Genomic DNA, 14,910 nt, shown 5'->3' on the forward strand with positions numbered 1-14,910 from the left:
GCCCCTGTACTGGCTTTCACTTGCCCATGGCAGAATTCTACTCTCCACATCTTTCAACTAGATTTTTTGCTGTTTCCACATTATGTTATTAATTTAGTAGAAATAACTCACCTTACAGGAAATTCAAAATAACTTTCATTAGCAATAAAAACTCACCATTCAATCAAAATAACAGGGCAATGCACTTAAGCTTAATTCTTACCTGAGAAAAAGTGATCTTCATAATTGTCTCCATTCTTCAGTCTCATAAAGTTCAGTTAAACACAGCACATGACTCATACTTAATTGTCCAAAAGGTTAAGGCTTCACAAGGATGGAAATGGAGGAAAATGTAAAAAAATTTTTAAAAAATTAAAAAGGAGAGAAAGACTCTTTACTTGAATCCTGAAAATGTCCATTTCTTTTCTAAACTAGCACCAATGCCAGTGGACTCTTCTTTGAAAACCAATGGAAAACGCTTCATTAAACTTTCAACATCTCTAGCTCTAACAGTGCAATCAATCTGATGCAAGTAGGAACAAATATAATCAATGCTAGCACCAAATGTGGTGAACATTTAAAAAAGTAGAAATCAGGCCAATTAAGCGAGCTTCATGCTCAGTGATGCTCAGGGTAACCGATGAAGCGACAAAATTAAACGAATCTCTCTGTTCAGTATCACGATCATGCTCAACTTTTGAATCTTCTTTTCCTTCCTCTCGTAATAATGATTTCAGACTCCTCAACTCTTTCAGTTCTGCTTCATCCTTTACACGTTTTTGATTCAGTGACAGAATCTCATGTTGTAATCCTTGAAGAGCTTGTTTCAAAGATTGAATTTGATGATCAGCAATTGTCACGTTTTTGATCAATTTCTGAACGTACTACCATTAATTCATTTTGGGAAGCTTCCAGTTGACATTTCAATGAATCACATTCTTCTTTTAGCTTGCTTAGTTCTTCTTGCAATTCTAGTTCATCATTTTTTCCTTTTCCTGGTAGCCTGATTAGGAGAATCATCATCGCTGACATCCATTTCGTCTTCAATACGATCATTTAAAAACTTCTTCCAAATGGGCATTCTTAATCTCTTCTGTTTGTTTTTTCCACATCTCAATATTTTTTCGTTGAGCTTTTGTAAAGTGATCCCAAACTTTCTGTAAACTTGCAGGCAGAGAAAACTTTACCAATTTCATTAAATTTGTAATAAAATACCCTGCATTTGCTGTTTTAACATTATTTTCGCTTTGTTCAACTCGTCTTCATACTTAAGCTTTTCATTCATTAATCTACGTATATGACTGTTTGTACTTTGGATCATTGAATAAAAGTATCCAGCATTCCTCTTACTACATTCTCCTCTTTCTAACCATGTTATTAAGATACTAACCGCTTCTTGAAATGTATCTTCACCACGTAATTTTTCCCCCAATATTGTTGCTTCATGATCTGAATATTGTACAACTGGTGGGTGGGGTTGGAACCACGATAAGCTTCCTGTTCCATTTGCTCTTTATGACGAGCTTCTCTTTGTGCTTTTCTTTGTCGACATTCATATTCATATTGGTCATCCCCTAGCATTAGCAAAATCGACATGTACTCTGTTACAATATGCTGCATCATCCTTGTTTTCAATTTTAAGTTTGTAACCAGACAAATAAATAGCATTATCAACATGGCATTCTTCAGTAAACCTTATGTGACAGAAATTTTTCTTACTCATACGAATAACTGATATTTCTCACACAACGCTCAAAAATTTCCCTAATAATTTCTTCAGTAGTTTTTTCCGGTAACCCGCCAACAAAAATTGTTCTGCATCCAAGAGGTCTATCTCGTATGGTTGGGGGTTTGTCCTTGGGCTCAGGCGGATACATAACACTTTTCGTGAGAGTGATTATTTCTTTTGGAGGAAAAATGATACCTGTTTCTGCTCCACCTATGCCATATTGGCAATAATTGCCCATACCCATCATACCATACATACTGCCATCCCCAGACATGCCCATATAAGCATAAGGATTCATACCTGAGCTAGTACTAGGACCCATTTCTATACCAGATGTAACAGGTAAAAGCAGTTGCAACTGAATTGAGAGACATGTCCATGGGATTCATAACCCCAAGGAGCTGGATAATAATTATAGGCAGGCATCATGGAAAGTGCTCTCCTGTTACCGTCTAGATATGTGTGATCGGCTTGATTATACCCATAAGCTGGATAAACGGGCGTAGAAGTTGGCTGCTGAGAAGCAGGCAATGACTGAGACGTTTCCTGCTGCAAAGGTTGTTGTACCTGTTGAGGTTCTTCTCTACTACTAGTTTCAACACTGTCATCATGGGGATTATCTAAATTTTTTCCGTGGTATGGTCGACTTCTATTAAATTCGCGATGCCGACTACGATCACGATCAAATTTCTTACCATTTCTCTGCTCTCGTTGTCCATCATTCCATTGGCTACATGTACTGTCAGAAGTTGAGCTTTCTCGAGGTAACGTATTACCAGGATATGATCCACAGAGACTTTCCTTAGAGTCAGTACCGTTATTTATTTCCTTCCATAATAAGGGTAAAACCACGTAAAACAAAGATGGCGACAATGCTGGCGCCAACCTGGAGACTACAACAAATTAATTCATCGTTTATTCATTTTTAAAACTTTTAATGATAAGTAAATTCAGAAAGAAAATTACTTTGATTAGAGCGTTATGCCAAAACAAACAAATTGCTTGTCTTACGTCAACAAAACGAAAATAGCAACTAATGAGTTTTTCAATCATTAAAAACTCTGTAATGATTGAGAAGTTGAGATGAAAGCAGTAAGCGACAACCAGGCCACCTACGAAGATTTCTTTTTTCCTACTACTGTTGCTCAAAAGCCCTGACGGCCGGCAGGTGTCGCTTATACAGATGAAAACCACGGAGTAGGAAGAAGGAGAGAAATGTCCTACGGGATTGCTAGTGTAAAAGTGGCAACGACTGTTCACTTTTTTAGAGGGCGCTGTCGGCGAACCGCTCCCGTCAATCACAGCAAATCAATGTAAATGATGCTAAGTTTCTCATTTTTTTAGAGGCAGTTATTAAAGCAAAGAAAGAAAAAAACTACTGGAAATTGGTTGTAATAAGGGGCCAGTATAGTTGACAATGTAGGGCTTTCGTCCACAGGAAGTTAGCGCAGTATTTTGATGAAAAAATTTATTTTATTTTTCATAACCAACTTGCCGAATTCGTCTGCTATTAATATTGCGCTGTGCGATGTTTTATTTATTACGAGTTGGAATTTTTCTATTCCTGTAAATAATTGACGAAATGAGAATGTAGTAGAATTATTTACGTAAATATATTTTTTTAATTAGCTGTAAATTTCGTGACATTTTTCGAGAACTACTTAAAGCGAAAAATTATTTTGCTTTCACGACCTTTAACAGAAAAAAAATAAATGTTAATGTTCTATTTACTTAACTTCAAGCTGATATTGATTATAATCATTTTATTCATGTATTTACTCACTGCTTAGACATAATTGTTATCATTATTTTTTTTATTATTATTGCCTTTTTTCTACAACCAAATCGAAAAAAATCGGGAAACCTTTTTCATTTAAAAATATATGTACAAAAAGAGTAAATTGTAATTTTTAAAAACATTATTATTTCAACAGAAAACCCCACAAACTATCTCAAAAAAGCGTTCCAATGTATAAATTTTTGAATAAATAAGGTTTCTCGATTTTTTTTTCCATTTGGTTGTCGAAAAAAATTCAATAATAAAAAAATAATGATAACAATTCTGTTTAAGCAGTGAGTAAATTATTATAATCAATATCAGCTTGAAGTTAAGTAAATAGAACATTAACATTTATTTTTATCTGTTAAAGGTCGTGAAAGTAAAATTTTTTTCGCTTTAATTAGTTCTCGAAAAACGTCACGAAATTTACAGCTAATTAAAAAGATTTATTTACGTAAATAATTTTACTACATTCTCATTTCGTCAATTATTTACAGGAATAGAAAAATTCCAACTCGTAATAAATAAAACATCGCACAGCACAATATTAATAGCAGACGAATTCGGCAAATTGGTTATGAAAAATAAAATAAATTTTTTCATCAAAATACTGCGCTAACTTCCTGTGGACGAAAGCCGTACATCGTCCACTATACTGGCCCCTTATTACAACCAATTTCCAGTAGTTTTTTTCTTTCTTTGCTTTAATAGCTGCCTGTAAAAAAATGAGAAACTTAGCATATTTACATTGATCTGCTGCGATTGTCGGGAGCGGTGCACATACAGCGCCCTCTGGAAAAAGTGAACGAACGTTGCCACTTCTACATAGTAAAGATTTATCTCCTCCCCTTTAACCTCCCTGATGAAAACGCTACTATAGGGAGCGCTGCAACTACAGTCTAATGGCGGATGAAAAAGGTAAAACAAACAAATGTTGAAACTTATAACTGGCTTTGAAGCTTAGTGAATGACATTATTTTTTCATCGTGTTTGTTGGAAGCTTTCATTTCTATTCCTCAAAAATTACATTACACCACAAACTGTCTGAAGCCTGTAATTTATAGAGTAAGTAATTTACAGAAAGAAAACACTTGGAACGCAGTGTTTTCCCTTTTTCAGTAATATTGTTAATCACCGCAAGTAGCGTACTCGTGTACTGGAGTTCCGAATTAGATCGCTTTATATATTATTATAGTATTCGATGTACGCATATGTTTTACAAATTCTGAAATCACAAGAGTTTTAATAACTCGAATCAATCTCTGTCGAAATATTTTACAAATTACGTTATCGCTGGAAGAACAAGAAGCCACTAATATGTTCCCTTCAGATTTTTATAGAAGTAATTTAAAAAAATAAATAAATAAAAATTAATTTGAATTTTGACATTTGGATTTCAAATTATGTTTTTCGCAATCACGAGTGTGTGTGTGAGGACGATCTAGGAAGATTGGGCGCCGGGAACTTATGTGCTCCGGGAGCTTTGGGCACCAGAAGCTTTGGGCGTCGGGAACTTCGAAATGGGAAGATTAGGCGCCGCATATTGGGCGCCAAGCATTTTGGACGCTGGGAACTTTGGGCGCCGAGCATTTTGGGCGCCGGGAACTTTGGGCGCCGAGCATTTTGGGCGCCGGGAACTTTGGGCGCTGAGCATATTGTGCCCAGTATTCCCGGGGCCTAAAATGCTCGGCGCCCAATCCCAGTAAGCAAAATACCTTGCCTCAGTATTGCATAAAGGTTGACATGCAAGAAAAATCATCTTGCATTAATGCTGCCTCAATGTTGTTATGTTACTCCATTTATGCTGTCAGCAGGCTGCCACAATATTGACTGACAAGGTGTATGCAGCATAATATCAGGAAAATATCAAAGCAGGCTCCTTTTGTAATATTGCATACGTATTGATATGACAGGATAATATCAAGATGTTGTCATAACAGCATGAAATCAAGATCTAGGCAAGATGATCTTGCTTTTGTAATCTTGCATACGTATTGATATGGCAGGAAAATGTCAGGATACATTGAAATGACAGTATGAAATCAGCACGTTTGCAAGGTGTTTTATCTATTTATTTATTTGTATTATTTTCACTTTAAACTCGAGAATTAAATTTCATTCTTTAATTATTTCTGTTATCCTTCAAGATAGTTTTTTAGCCTAAGAATATTTCCTTAAAGCTGACATCTGATCGTAAATTCATATAAAGGTATTAATAGTACTCGCAATTTAATTTAAAAAATGAAAGTCTTCGTTTTGCTTATACTTGACTAATTTTTTAAATTCATGCTTCTGATTGTATTATAAAGACATAAAATGCCTAGTTAGGAATAATTCCGGAAGTTTTTATAACACATTTAAAAGTAAAGAAAGCAAAATAATAAATAAGTAAATAAATACAATAAAGTACATTTCCAAATGGATGTCAGCATTGAAAATATCCCATGGACAAAACACATGAATTTATCTTAAAGAATAACATAAATAACCATTGAATAAAATTAATCTTACTGATGAGATTGAAGTGATAATACGAAATTCTGAGCTTCATGTCAAGTAAAAAGTTATTTTCGGCCATTTCTAACATTGATCGCACATCGTCTGCGATATGACTTGTTTAGTACTATATTAATAAACAAATGCAGTTATCTGTCATTCATAAGTTATTCCTAAAACAATACTATTCCACACTAATAACTAAGCAACCAACTTAACGAAGCCTAAAGAACGCAACGCCAACGCCACGTGCAGCTCCTCTGAACCGACTGAATCGTAGTCGAAGGAGGAAGAAGTGCCAGCAATGCGAGGGACGTTGGGTAGAGAGAACTGTGCGCATGCGCAAGTATCAACGAATGTCCACCTGTTCTATTGTGTACTAATTATCTTGACGGCGACATCATGAAATCAATACATCTTGACAGCGTCAACATGTATGCAATGTTGTTATTGTAAGGTAATACGTATCAATATTGATATTTTAAGATGAATGCAATGTTGCATACATGTTGTTATTGTAATATTGCTTTTTAATCTTTATGCAAGCTTTATGCAGTATGAAACACGTCAATATTGACGCCGTCAGTATAATATCAAGATCTGTCAAGATTGATGCAAGAAATTTTGCTAGTAGGGAATGTTATTATGAGTTAGTTAACCACGTGACAGCTAATGATCACGTGCTCCAATCAACTGCTGAGAACGGTAACCGGTTTATCATAGAACGCTGCGGTTAGTAACCGGTCGACCGGTGAGGTTTGTCGAACGCAAGAATGCTTGCGTTCGCCGAGCTCAACTGGTAGCTACCGGTTATACGATAACGTGACATCTAATGATCACGCAGCGGTTAGCAACCGGTTACTCAGTGGTCGACCGGTTAGGATCGCCGAAAAAAACCAATTACAGTACATTGGCGAAATGAGAAATAAAAACGAGCGCGTTCTATTAAACAGCATGGTGACCTGGATACATTAAAGCAACCCCGAGTAAAATGTAAACAGAGCCGCCCCTTTAAATTGTGAGGTAGAAATTGCAATGCGAAATATTGCTGTTTAAAGTTTTAGTTCGTTTTAATTTCACGATTTACTGTTTTTTGTGTTGAAAAATATTTCCGTTTTCGTAGGGTTTCTTCTGAATCTTAATTTACGTCTGTATTGTTGTTATGTTTGGAACCCTTTCCCCCAACTACCAATCACTTCTGAAGAGCTCCAAATTCAGAGTTAATTACAATACAATATGAATAGCAACCCCTTCTGCACGTTTTCCGGATTTTTCGCATGCCATGAATGTAAGGGAAAAAAACGGAAACGAACAAGTTCAAAGGGTGCAAGAATGCACTAGCCAAGGGCACTCACTTTGGCTCCCCTCCCCCCTCTAACTTAACTATCACAGGTGCTATGAATTCAAAGTCAATTATACAATATTTGCTGTAAACTTCTTTGATAGGGAACATTTTAATATAATTAAGATTTTGGTGCAATCTGCAAATTGTTATCAATTATCAGTTCATTCAGGCAAAATTAACAAGGCCAAAAAAAAAAAAAAATTTTTTTTAGAGCTCTGAATATATTATTATCATTAGCATACAAATCTCACACCTATTAGACTATAATGATTTAGTACAGTTAAGGAGTGACACAAGCTCGGAGCATAAAACAATCGAAATGGAAAAGCTTACAGTTCCTGGGGCCAATGACTACTGATTGCGAGTAGTTGGTGGTATCCAAACGTGTCATTTTAATTTTTTCTAGGAAATGGGGAGGGGGAGTGTGCAAAGGCTGACACTGGTCGCTCAAATTCTCACGAGCCCCACAGAGCGTAGGAGCAGTGACTCAACATCTTCCCACCCATCCTTTCCCCTTTTTATTATTATTTTTTATAAAATTAAAAACTGAGACAGATGAAGGTGAAATTGAATTAAATGAAAAGGATTTTATTCTTTCCTGAGATAAAATGTATTTCTTAGATCATTAAATGGTAGTATTTTTTACAGATTTTCTCACGACATTTTTATTGTTAAACAACTTTATGAAATAACCAAAATCTTCAACATATTGTTCAGAGAAAACCAATAAATTAAAACATCAACAACATAAGAGAAGCGCACTCAGATTGTATTTCAGTTACTATTCTCAAGAATATTAAAAAAAATCAACAGTCAAAGAAACTCATTTTGAAACAGCATGTATTATCTACCATGTTAAAATCTGTTCTGCGTCTCTTTCAATGTGAGTTTATTGCGAATGTTTACAGCAAGCAGAATTTTCCAAACATAACAACAATACAGACGTAAATTAAGATTCAGAAGAAACCCTTCGGAAACGGAAATATTTCACAACACAAAAAACAGTAAATCGTGAAATTAAAACGGACTAAAACTTTAAACAGCAATATTTCGCATTGCAATTTCTACCTCACAATTTAAAGGGGCGGCTCTGTTTACATTTTACTCGGGGTTGCTTTACTGTATCCAGGTTACCATGCTGTTTCATAGAACGCGCTCGTTTTTATTTCTCATTTCGCCAATGTACTGTAATTGGTTTTGTTCGGCGATCCTAACCGGTCGACCACTGAGTAACCGGTTGCTAACCGCTGCGTTCTATCATCAACCGGTTACCGTATTAATATAAAGCACGTGATCATTAGATGTCACGTGATCAATTAACCGGTAGCTACCAGTTGAGCTCTTCGACGAACCTCACCTGTCGACCGGTTACTAACCCCAGCGTTCTATGATCAACCGGTTACCATTCTAAGCAGTTGATTGGAGCAGGTGATCATTAGCTGTCACGTGGTTAACTAACCGGTAGCTACCGTAACGTAAGCATTGAGAGCGCTTCAAAATTCGCCGCCGGGAACATTGGGCGCCGAGCATTTTGGACGCCGGAAACATTGGGCGCCGAGCGTTTTAGGCCCCGGGAATACTGGGCACAATATGCTCGGCGCCCAAAGTTCCCGGCGCCCAAAGTGCTCGGCGCCCAAAGTTCCCGGCACCCAAAATGCTCGGCGTCCAAAGTTCCCGGCGCCCAAAATGCTCGGCGCCCAAAGTTCCCGGCGCCCAAAATGCTCGGCGCCCAAAGTTCCCGGCGCCCAAAGTGCTCGGCGCCCAAAATGCTCGGCGCCCAAAGTTCCCGGCGCCCAATAGTCGGCGCCCAATCTTCCTAGACCGCGGGAACCTTGGGTGCCGAGCATATTGTGCTCAATGTTCCCGGCGGCGAATTTTGAAAGGCTCTCAATGTTTGCGTTCGACGAGCTCGATCGGTAGCTAGCGGTTAACCGATCACGTGACATCTAATGATCGCGTGCTTCAATCAGCTTATCAACAGATTAATACGGTAATCGGTTGATGATAGAACACAGCGATTAGCAACTCAGTGGTCAACCGGTTAGGATCGTCGAACAAAACCAATTACAGTACATTGGCGAAACGAGAAATAAAAACGAGCGAGTTCTATGAAACAGCATGGTAACCTGGATACATTAAAGCATTCCCGAGTAAAATGTAAACAGAGCCGCCCCTTTAAATTGTGATGTAATTGTGATGCGAAATATTGCTGTTTAAGTTTTTAGTTCGTTTTACTTTCACGATTTACTATTTCTTGTGTTGTGAAATATTTCCGTTTTCGTAGGGTTTCTTCCGAATCTTAATTTACGTCTGTATTGTTGTTATATTTGGAAAATTCTGCTCGCTGTAAACATTCGCAATAAACTCACATTGAAAGAGACGCAGAACAGATTTTAACATGATAGATAATACGTGCTGTTTCAAAATGAGTTTCTTTGACTGTTGATTTTTTTTATATATTCTTGAGAAGAGTAACTAAAATACGATCTGAGTGTGCTTCTCTTATGTTGTTGATGTTTTAATTTATTGGTTTTCACAGAACAATGTTGAAGATTTTGGTTAGTTCATCAACTTTTTTAACGATAAAAAGGTCGTGAGAAAATCTGTAAAAAATACTACCATTTAATGATTTAAGAAATACATTTTATCTCAGAAAAGAATATATAATACTTTTCATTTAATTTGTAATTTCACCTTCATCTGTCTCAGTTTTCAGTTTTATAAAAAAAAATAATAAAAAGGGGAAGGGATGGGTGGGAGATATTGAGCACTGCTCGTGTGCTCTATGGGGCTCGTGAGAATTTGAGCGACCAGTGTCAGGCAGGTACCACAGTACTTGGAAATTTCTCACAGCCACACCACTATGCTCAGTTTTTAGAATGAAGCCAAACTAATTGTTCCCTGCCCATTAAGCACATGACACGATAATAAAAAGAGCAGCTCTAAGGCATTTGACTTTATTCGTCATTTAAATTTTTAACAACGAGCGTACATCTTAAGCACAGGGTTGTTTTTAATATCGTCAGCCTCTGTGAGTCCGGGCCCCTATGCATTTGCTTCCTCTGCCCCCCTTTATCGTCGGCCCTGCCAATGAATGATGAAGTAAAAATATTTACGAAAAATGTCATGTTATTTAACAAGAAAAATAGTGTTTAATAACAAATAATTTTATTAAAATGAAATGTAAACTAAGTAAGCAAACATTTAAGCAGTAAGTGACGCCCCTAAAGCAGTGCAAAAGAATTTACCATAGCTATTCAATAAATAACAAGAAGTTCTGTCTAGAACTAGACGAGCCTACTTTCCCGTATACCCATACTACTTTCTAGTACCCGATCAATAATCTCAAAAATAGCTAAAATCGCAAATTTTTTTCAAACATATTTTTAAAATACTTTAAGCTGATTTCTAGGAATAAAATATTCCTCACTCATCTAAAAAAATTAGATGCGTAAAAAAAAAAAAAAAGAACAAATAAAATAGCAGCAACTTTGAAACAAAGCAGCTAATACACTTTTTCCCATTAAAAAAATCTTTAACAGCTTTCAAAACGAAAGAATAATAATTAAAAATAATAATCTCATTAAAATGAATACATGATATCAAAAAAAAAAATCGTTTCTTTTTCCCCTGTTGCCAAAAACATCATTTTAAATGAATTAATGCACTTAGCAAAACAAAAAGAAAAAAAAAAACAATAAAATGTAAACTTAAAGAAATAATTTTCTTTGTCAAAAAAAAAATCGTCTGCGCAATCTTAATGTAGAAACATAAATGACTTCGAGTTTATTCGCCAAAAACTGAGTACCTAAATTGTAACTTTAGCGTAAAAATAAAAACAAGTCATATCAACAATAATTATTTCGCAGTTAAAACCATAGCTGCGGAGTCGGAGTCAATCTCATTTTGAGATAAAGGAGTCGGAGTCGGAGTCAGTCATTTGTCCTCCGTGTATAAATTTTTGCCAAAACTACGAAGTCAGAGTCGAAGTCGGGGAGTCGGAGTCCGATTAACTGTCGGGCACAGGAGTCGGAGTCGGAGTCAAGTGCCCCTAAATTCTCGGAGTCGAAGTCTGGAGTTTGGTGTCAGGAGTTATTTAGAATAAAATTTGTTTGAAGTAAATCCGCCTTCAAGTGCGGAGTCTACATTGACTTTCAGTTTCCCCGTAGGCGCTATTGTTAAGCGATTTGAACTGTTCAAAATTGAAAGGAAAATTGTTCAAATAAAAAAGATATTTTATATACAAGTTTTTCATCAAAATCTTTTTTCTACAAAGCTTGTTTGAAGCAAATTCGCCTCACAGTTCGGGATTGCCTTGAATTTCCCCGTAGGCGCTAATGTTAAGTTTTTTTGAACTGTTCAAAATTGAACAAAAAATAGTTCAAATCAAAAAGTGAAATATGGGAATGAGGTGTCCTCGCCGAGATCTTTCGAACAAAAAAAAGTTTTTTCGAATCGGACTATTCATTCAAAAGTTATTAGGGGGGGACAGACAGACAGACCGACAGACAGACCGACAGACCGACAGACAGACCGACAGACATTTTTCCCCATCTCAATACCCTACTTTCCAATTTTTAATTTTTCAATATTTATCTAATTATTTTATTTATTTTTGCCTTTTTTTTGTTTTTCGGGATATTTTTAAGATGCATTAAGCCTTCTTTCATGCTTTTTTCTTCTTTCTCTGACTTTTACTGGGAAAGTAGGCTAAAAATTAAACTTACTTTTCTAAAAGGAACCTAAAAAAGTGTATCTATAAAAATTATGAACAAATCGCAGTAACAATGATTGCTTCTGAATTAATTACTTTATTGACAAACTAGCTGCGTTGCCCGGCCTTTCCCGGTTCACCTTAAAAATAAAAATTGTGTCAAGTGACGTATATTGAACAATCAGGCGTAAAAAATAAATAAAAAAACCATCATGATTTCCCTTCCAAACAATGACGACAGATATTGAAATACTTTTGAGAAATTAAATCCAGGAAGATGGATTTAAAATGCGTAACCATGGAAACACAAAATAAAATAAGTTTAAGAAATTAAAATGCGAAAGAAAATGGTTCATATTTTGAATGGAATCGAGATTTCTTAAACTTGATTTAAAAAAGGCTTGTAACTTTTTTTCCTTTCGAGCTAACAGCTTATTTTTTCGACCATAGGTCAAATTAGATATGGAGTAAAAAAGGTCGCTTTTTCCAATGGCGTCAAAAAGAAAGCTGTGGGACAATTCCTTCACTTTTTATTGATTTATTTAATGAAGAAAGTAGTACCGAAATTTCTGCTAAGCCTATAAAAATTGGAGCTAAAAGCCCAAATAACTCCCGCCGTAATAAAATTAGAGCGTTGAAAGAAATTGCGTAGAACGCGGAAAATTCTACCTTTTCTAACGATATGTAATATTAATATGTGCAAGTAATTTTTCACCCCCATATTTGAGAATTTATGTGAAAATTGGACGTAAATTGGAATAAAAAAAAAACTATTCATCGAATTTTATTCAAACTGGTCTGCAAACCTTTTCAGGACGTAAAGGAACAAACTGTGAAAATTTCGGCGCTATCGGCTGGGTAGTTCTCGAGTTTTGCGAGTTCAAACACACAGACGCTTTTTGGGGACTTCTTTTTATACTAAGCAGAGATAATTAAATGGATTAATAATAACCTACCATAAATAACAAGCTCATATTATATGCATAACGCTTTTTTTTTTTTGAAAGAAGGTTACTTTCGGTATTTTTTTTCCTTGCAGTGGTTTGCTTTTTGATTGGAATTGAATGGGGAAATTTATTTTTGTTTTGTTGCAAAATAAACTTCAAATTATCCGGCATGCCGGAAAATTCAAATTTCCTGGCATGCTGGTCAACCTTGCTTTTTTCCTGCATGCCGGATAATGAGGAGTAATACGGCAATTATACAACCTTTGCACGCTCCCCCCCTCCCATTTCCTGGAAAAAATTGAAATGACACATTTGGCTACCACCAACTACTCGCAATCAGTAGTCATTGGCCCCAGGAACTGTAAGCTGTTCCATTTCGATTGTTTCATGCTCCGAGCTTGTGTTGCTCCTTAACTGTACTAAATCATTATAGTCTAATAGTTGTGAGTTCATTTTTATGCTAATGATGATAATATATTCAGAGCTCTAAAAAAATGTTTTTAGGCCTTTGTTAATCTTGCCTGAATGAACTGATAATTAATAACAATTTGCAGATTGCACCAAAATCTTAATTATACTAAAATGTTCCCTTCTAGGGGGCTAATGGACCTTTTGGCCCATGGGCCTGTGCACCTTCATTTTAAAAAAATATACGTTCAAAGTGTATAGAGCAGCCCTACTCAAAGGAGTTTACAGTAAATATTGTATAATTTACTTTGAATTCATAGCACCTGTGATAGTTAAGTTAGAGGGGGGAGGGCCCTCGGTACTGCATTCTTGCACCCTTTGAACTTGTCCGCTTCCGTTTTTTTCCCTTACATTCATGGCGTGTGAAGCAATCCGGAAAACTTCCAGAAGGGGTTGCTATTCATATTGTATTGTAATTAACTCTGAATTTGGACACTTCAAAAGTGATTCGTAGTTGGGGGAAAGGGGGGAGGGAGGCTCTTGAACCAAAGTAAGCACCCTACAACTTGTGAGCAACCCATGTTTTCATTTTTAGGTTCAAAGAAATCCATATAAGTTTGCAGAAGGAGATTGCAGTTAATATTCTTGCATCATGATTAATTTTGAATTCATGGCACTGAGGAAGTTCAAGGAAAATTGGGGGAAGGGCCAGATCTGAAGCCTAAGTGAGAGCAAGATATACTTCTCCACGACATTCAATCGTCTTCTCAACTTCATACTTTACGCAGAATAGGGAGATGAATAAGATTCAGAGCAAAAGATTGTGAGAGCCCATGGTGCGCCTATTAATCCTTACACCCTTATGAATGAAGAACCTTTCAACAGAATACATTTTGTCAAAACCTTACTCTTTTCAAAGTCAAAGAGTTAGAGTCATTTTCCCTCCAATTCCTCAGCCCTGGTTAACACCTGCTTTCTCGACACTAGCTGGCTTATTAGTAATGGCTGATTAAATCAATTAAATTTCTGTCTTATTGGTAAACTTGCTGCTTGTAAGTGCATTTCATTTAATGATAGTTGCTTCGAAAAAAAGACTTCTTGCAATTGCTAATTAACAGTGAAATAAGAATCAAACAGATCAAAGTGACGTGGCATCAAGAAAAATTGAAAAAACTACAAGACTGGCACGCATACCTCTCAAGATTTAAGACAGGAACTTAACATTTTGTTTGATTTCAGCTTCCAATTTGAAAGTTAATGATTATTATGAGCAAGATTTGAAGAAAAGCATTTTTTTAACACATTTGTCAATTATGCACTGTATGACATCCAGAGACTGCAATTTCATCCTTGTTATGGACTCACCAGTCTGGAATAGTCAATCACCAAGCTGAAAGCAGACGTCATCTCATTGAAGCTAAGAGTGCCAACAAACTCGTAACTAAATTTAATTGAGCAAATCACAAGGGTTCAGAGCAGTGGTGTGCTTCAACTCGACAATCAAAGGCAATG

The 14,910-nt window shown here is 36.1% G+C and overlaps 1 protein-coding gene across 1 annotated transcript in view; it reads right to left on the reverse strand.

Moving 5' to 3' along the window:
- The window catches only part of LOC129220702 (ecto-NOX disulfide-thiol exchanger 2-like), a 39,133-nt gene extending 36,706 nt beyond the window's left edge, over nt 1-2,427 (reverse strand). The window contains 11 exon segments of the mRNA XM_054855131.1: nt 203-547; nt 549-833; nt 835-976; nt 978-1,039; nt 1,041-1,148; nt 1,150-1,179; nt 1,181-1,450; nt 1,453-1,551; nt 1,553-1,720; nt 1,722-2,066; nt 2,404-2,427. Coding sequence (XP_054711106.1) covers nt 374-547; nt 549-833; nt 835-976; nt 978-1,039; nt 1,041-1,148; nt 1,150-1,179; nt 1,181-1,450; nt 1,453-1,551; nt 1,553-1,720; nt 1,722-2,066; nt 2,404-2,427 — 1,707 coding nt within the window. The 3' untranslated portion in view covers nt 203-373.
- Nucleotides 2,428-14,910: the final 12,483 nt, after the last annotated feature.

The sequence above is a fragment of the Uloborus diversus genome, chromosome 4 (assembly GCF_026930045.1).
Source record: "Uloborus diversus isolate 005 chromosome 4, Udiv.v.3.1, whole genome shotgun sequence".
Classification (NCBI taxonomy): domain Eukaryota; kingdom Metazoa; phylum Arthropoda; class Arachnida; order Araneae; family Uloboridae; genus Uloborus; species Uloborus diversus.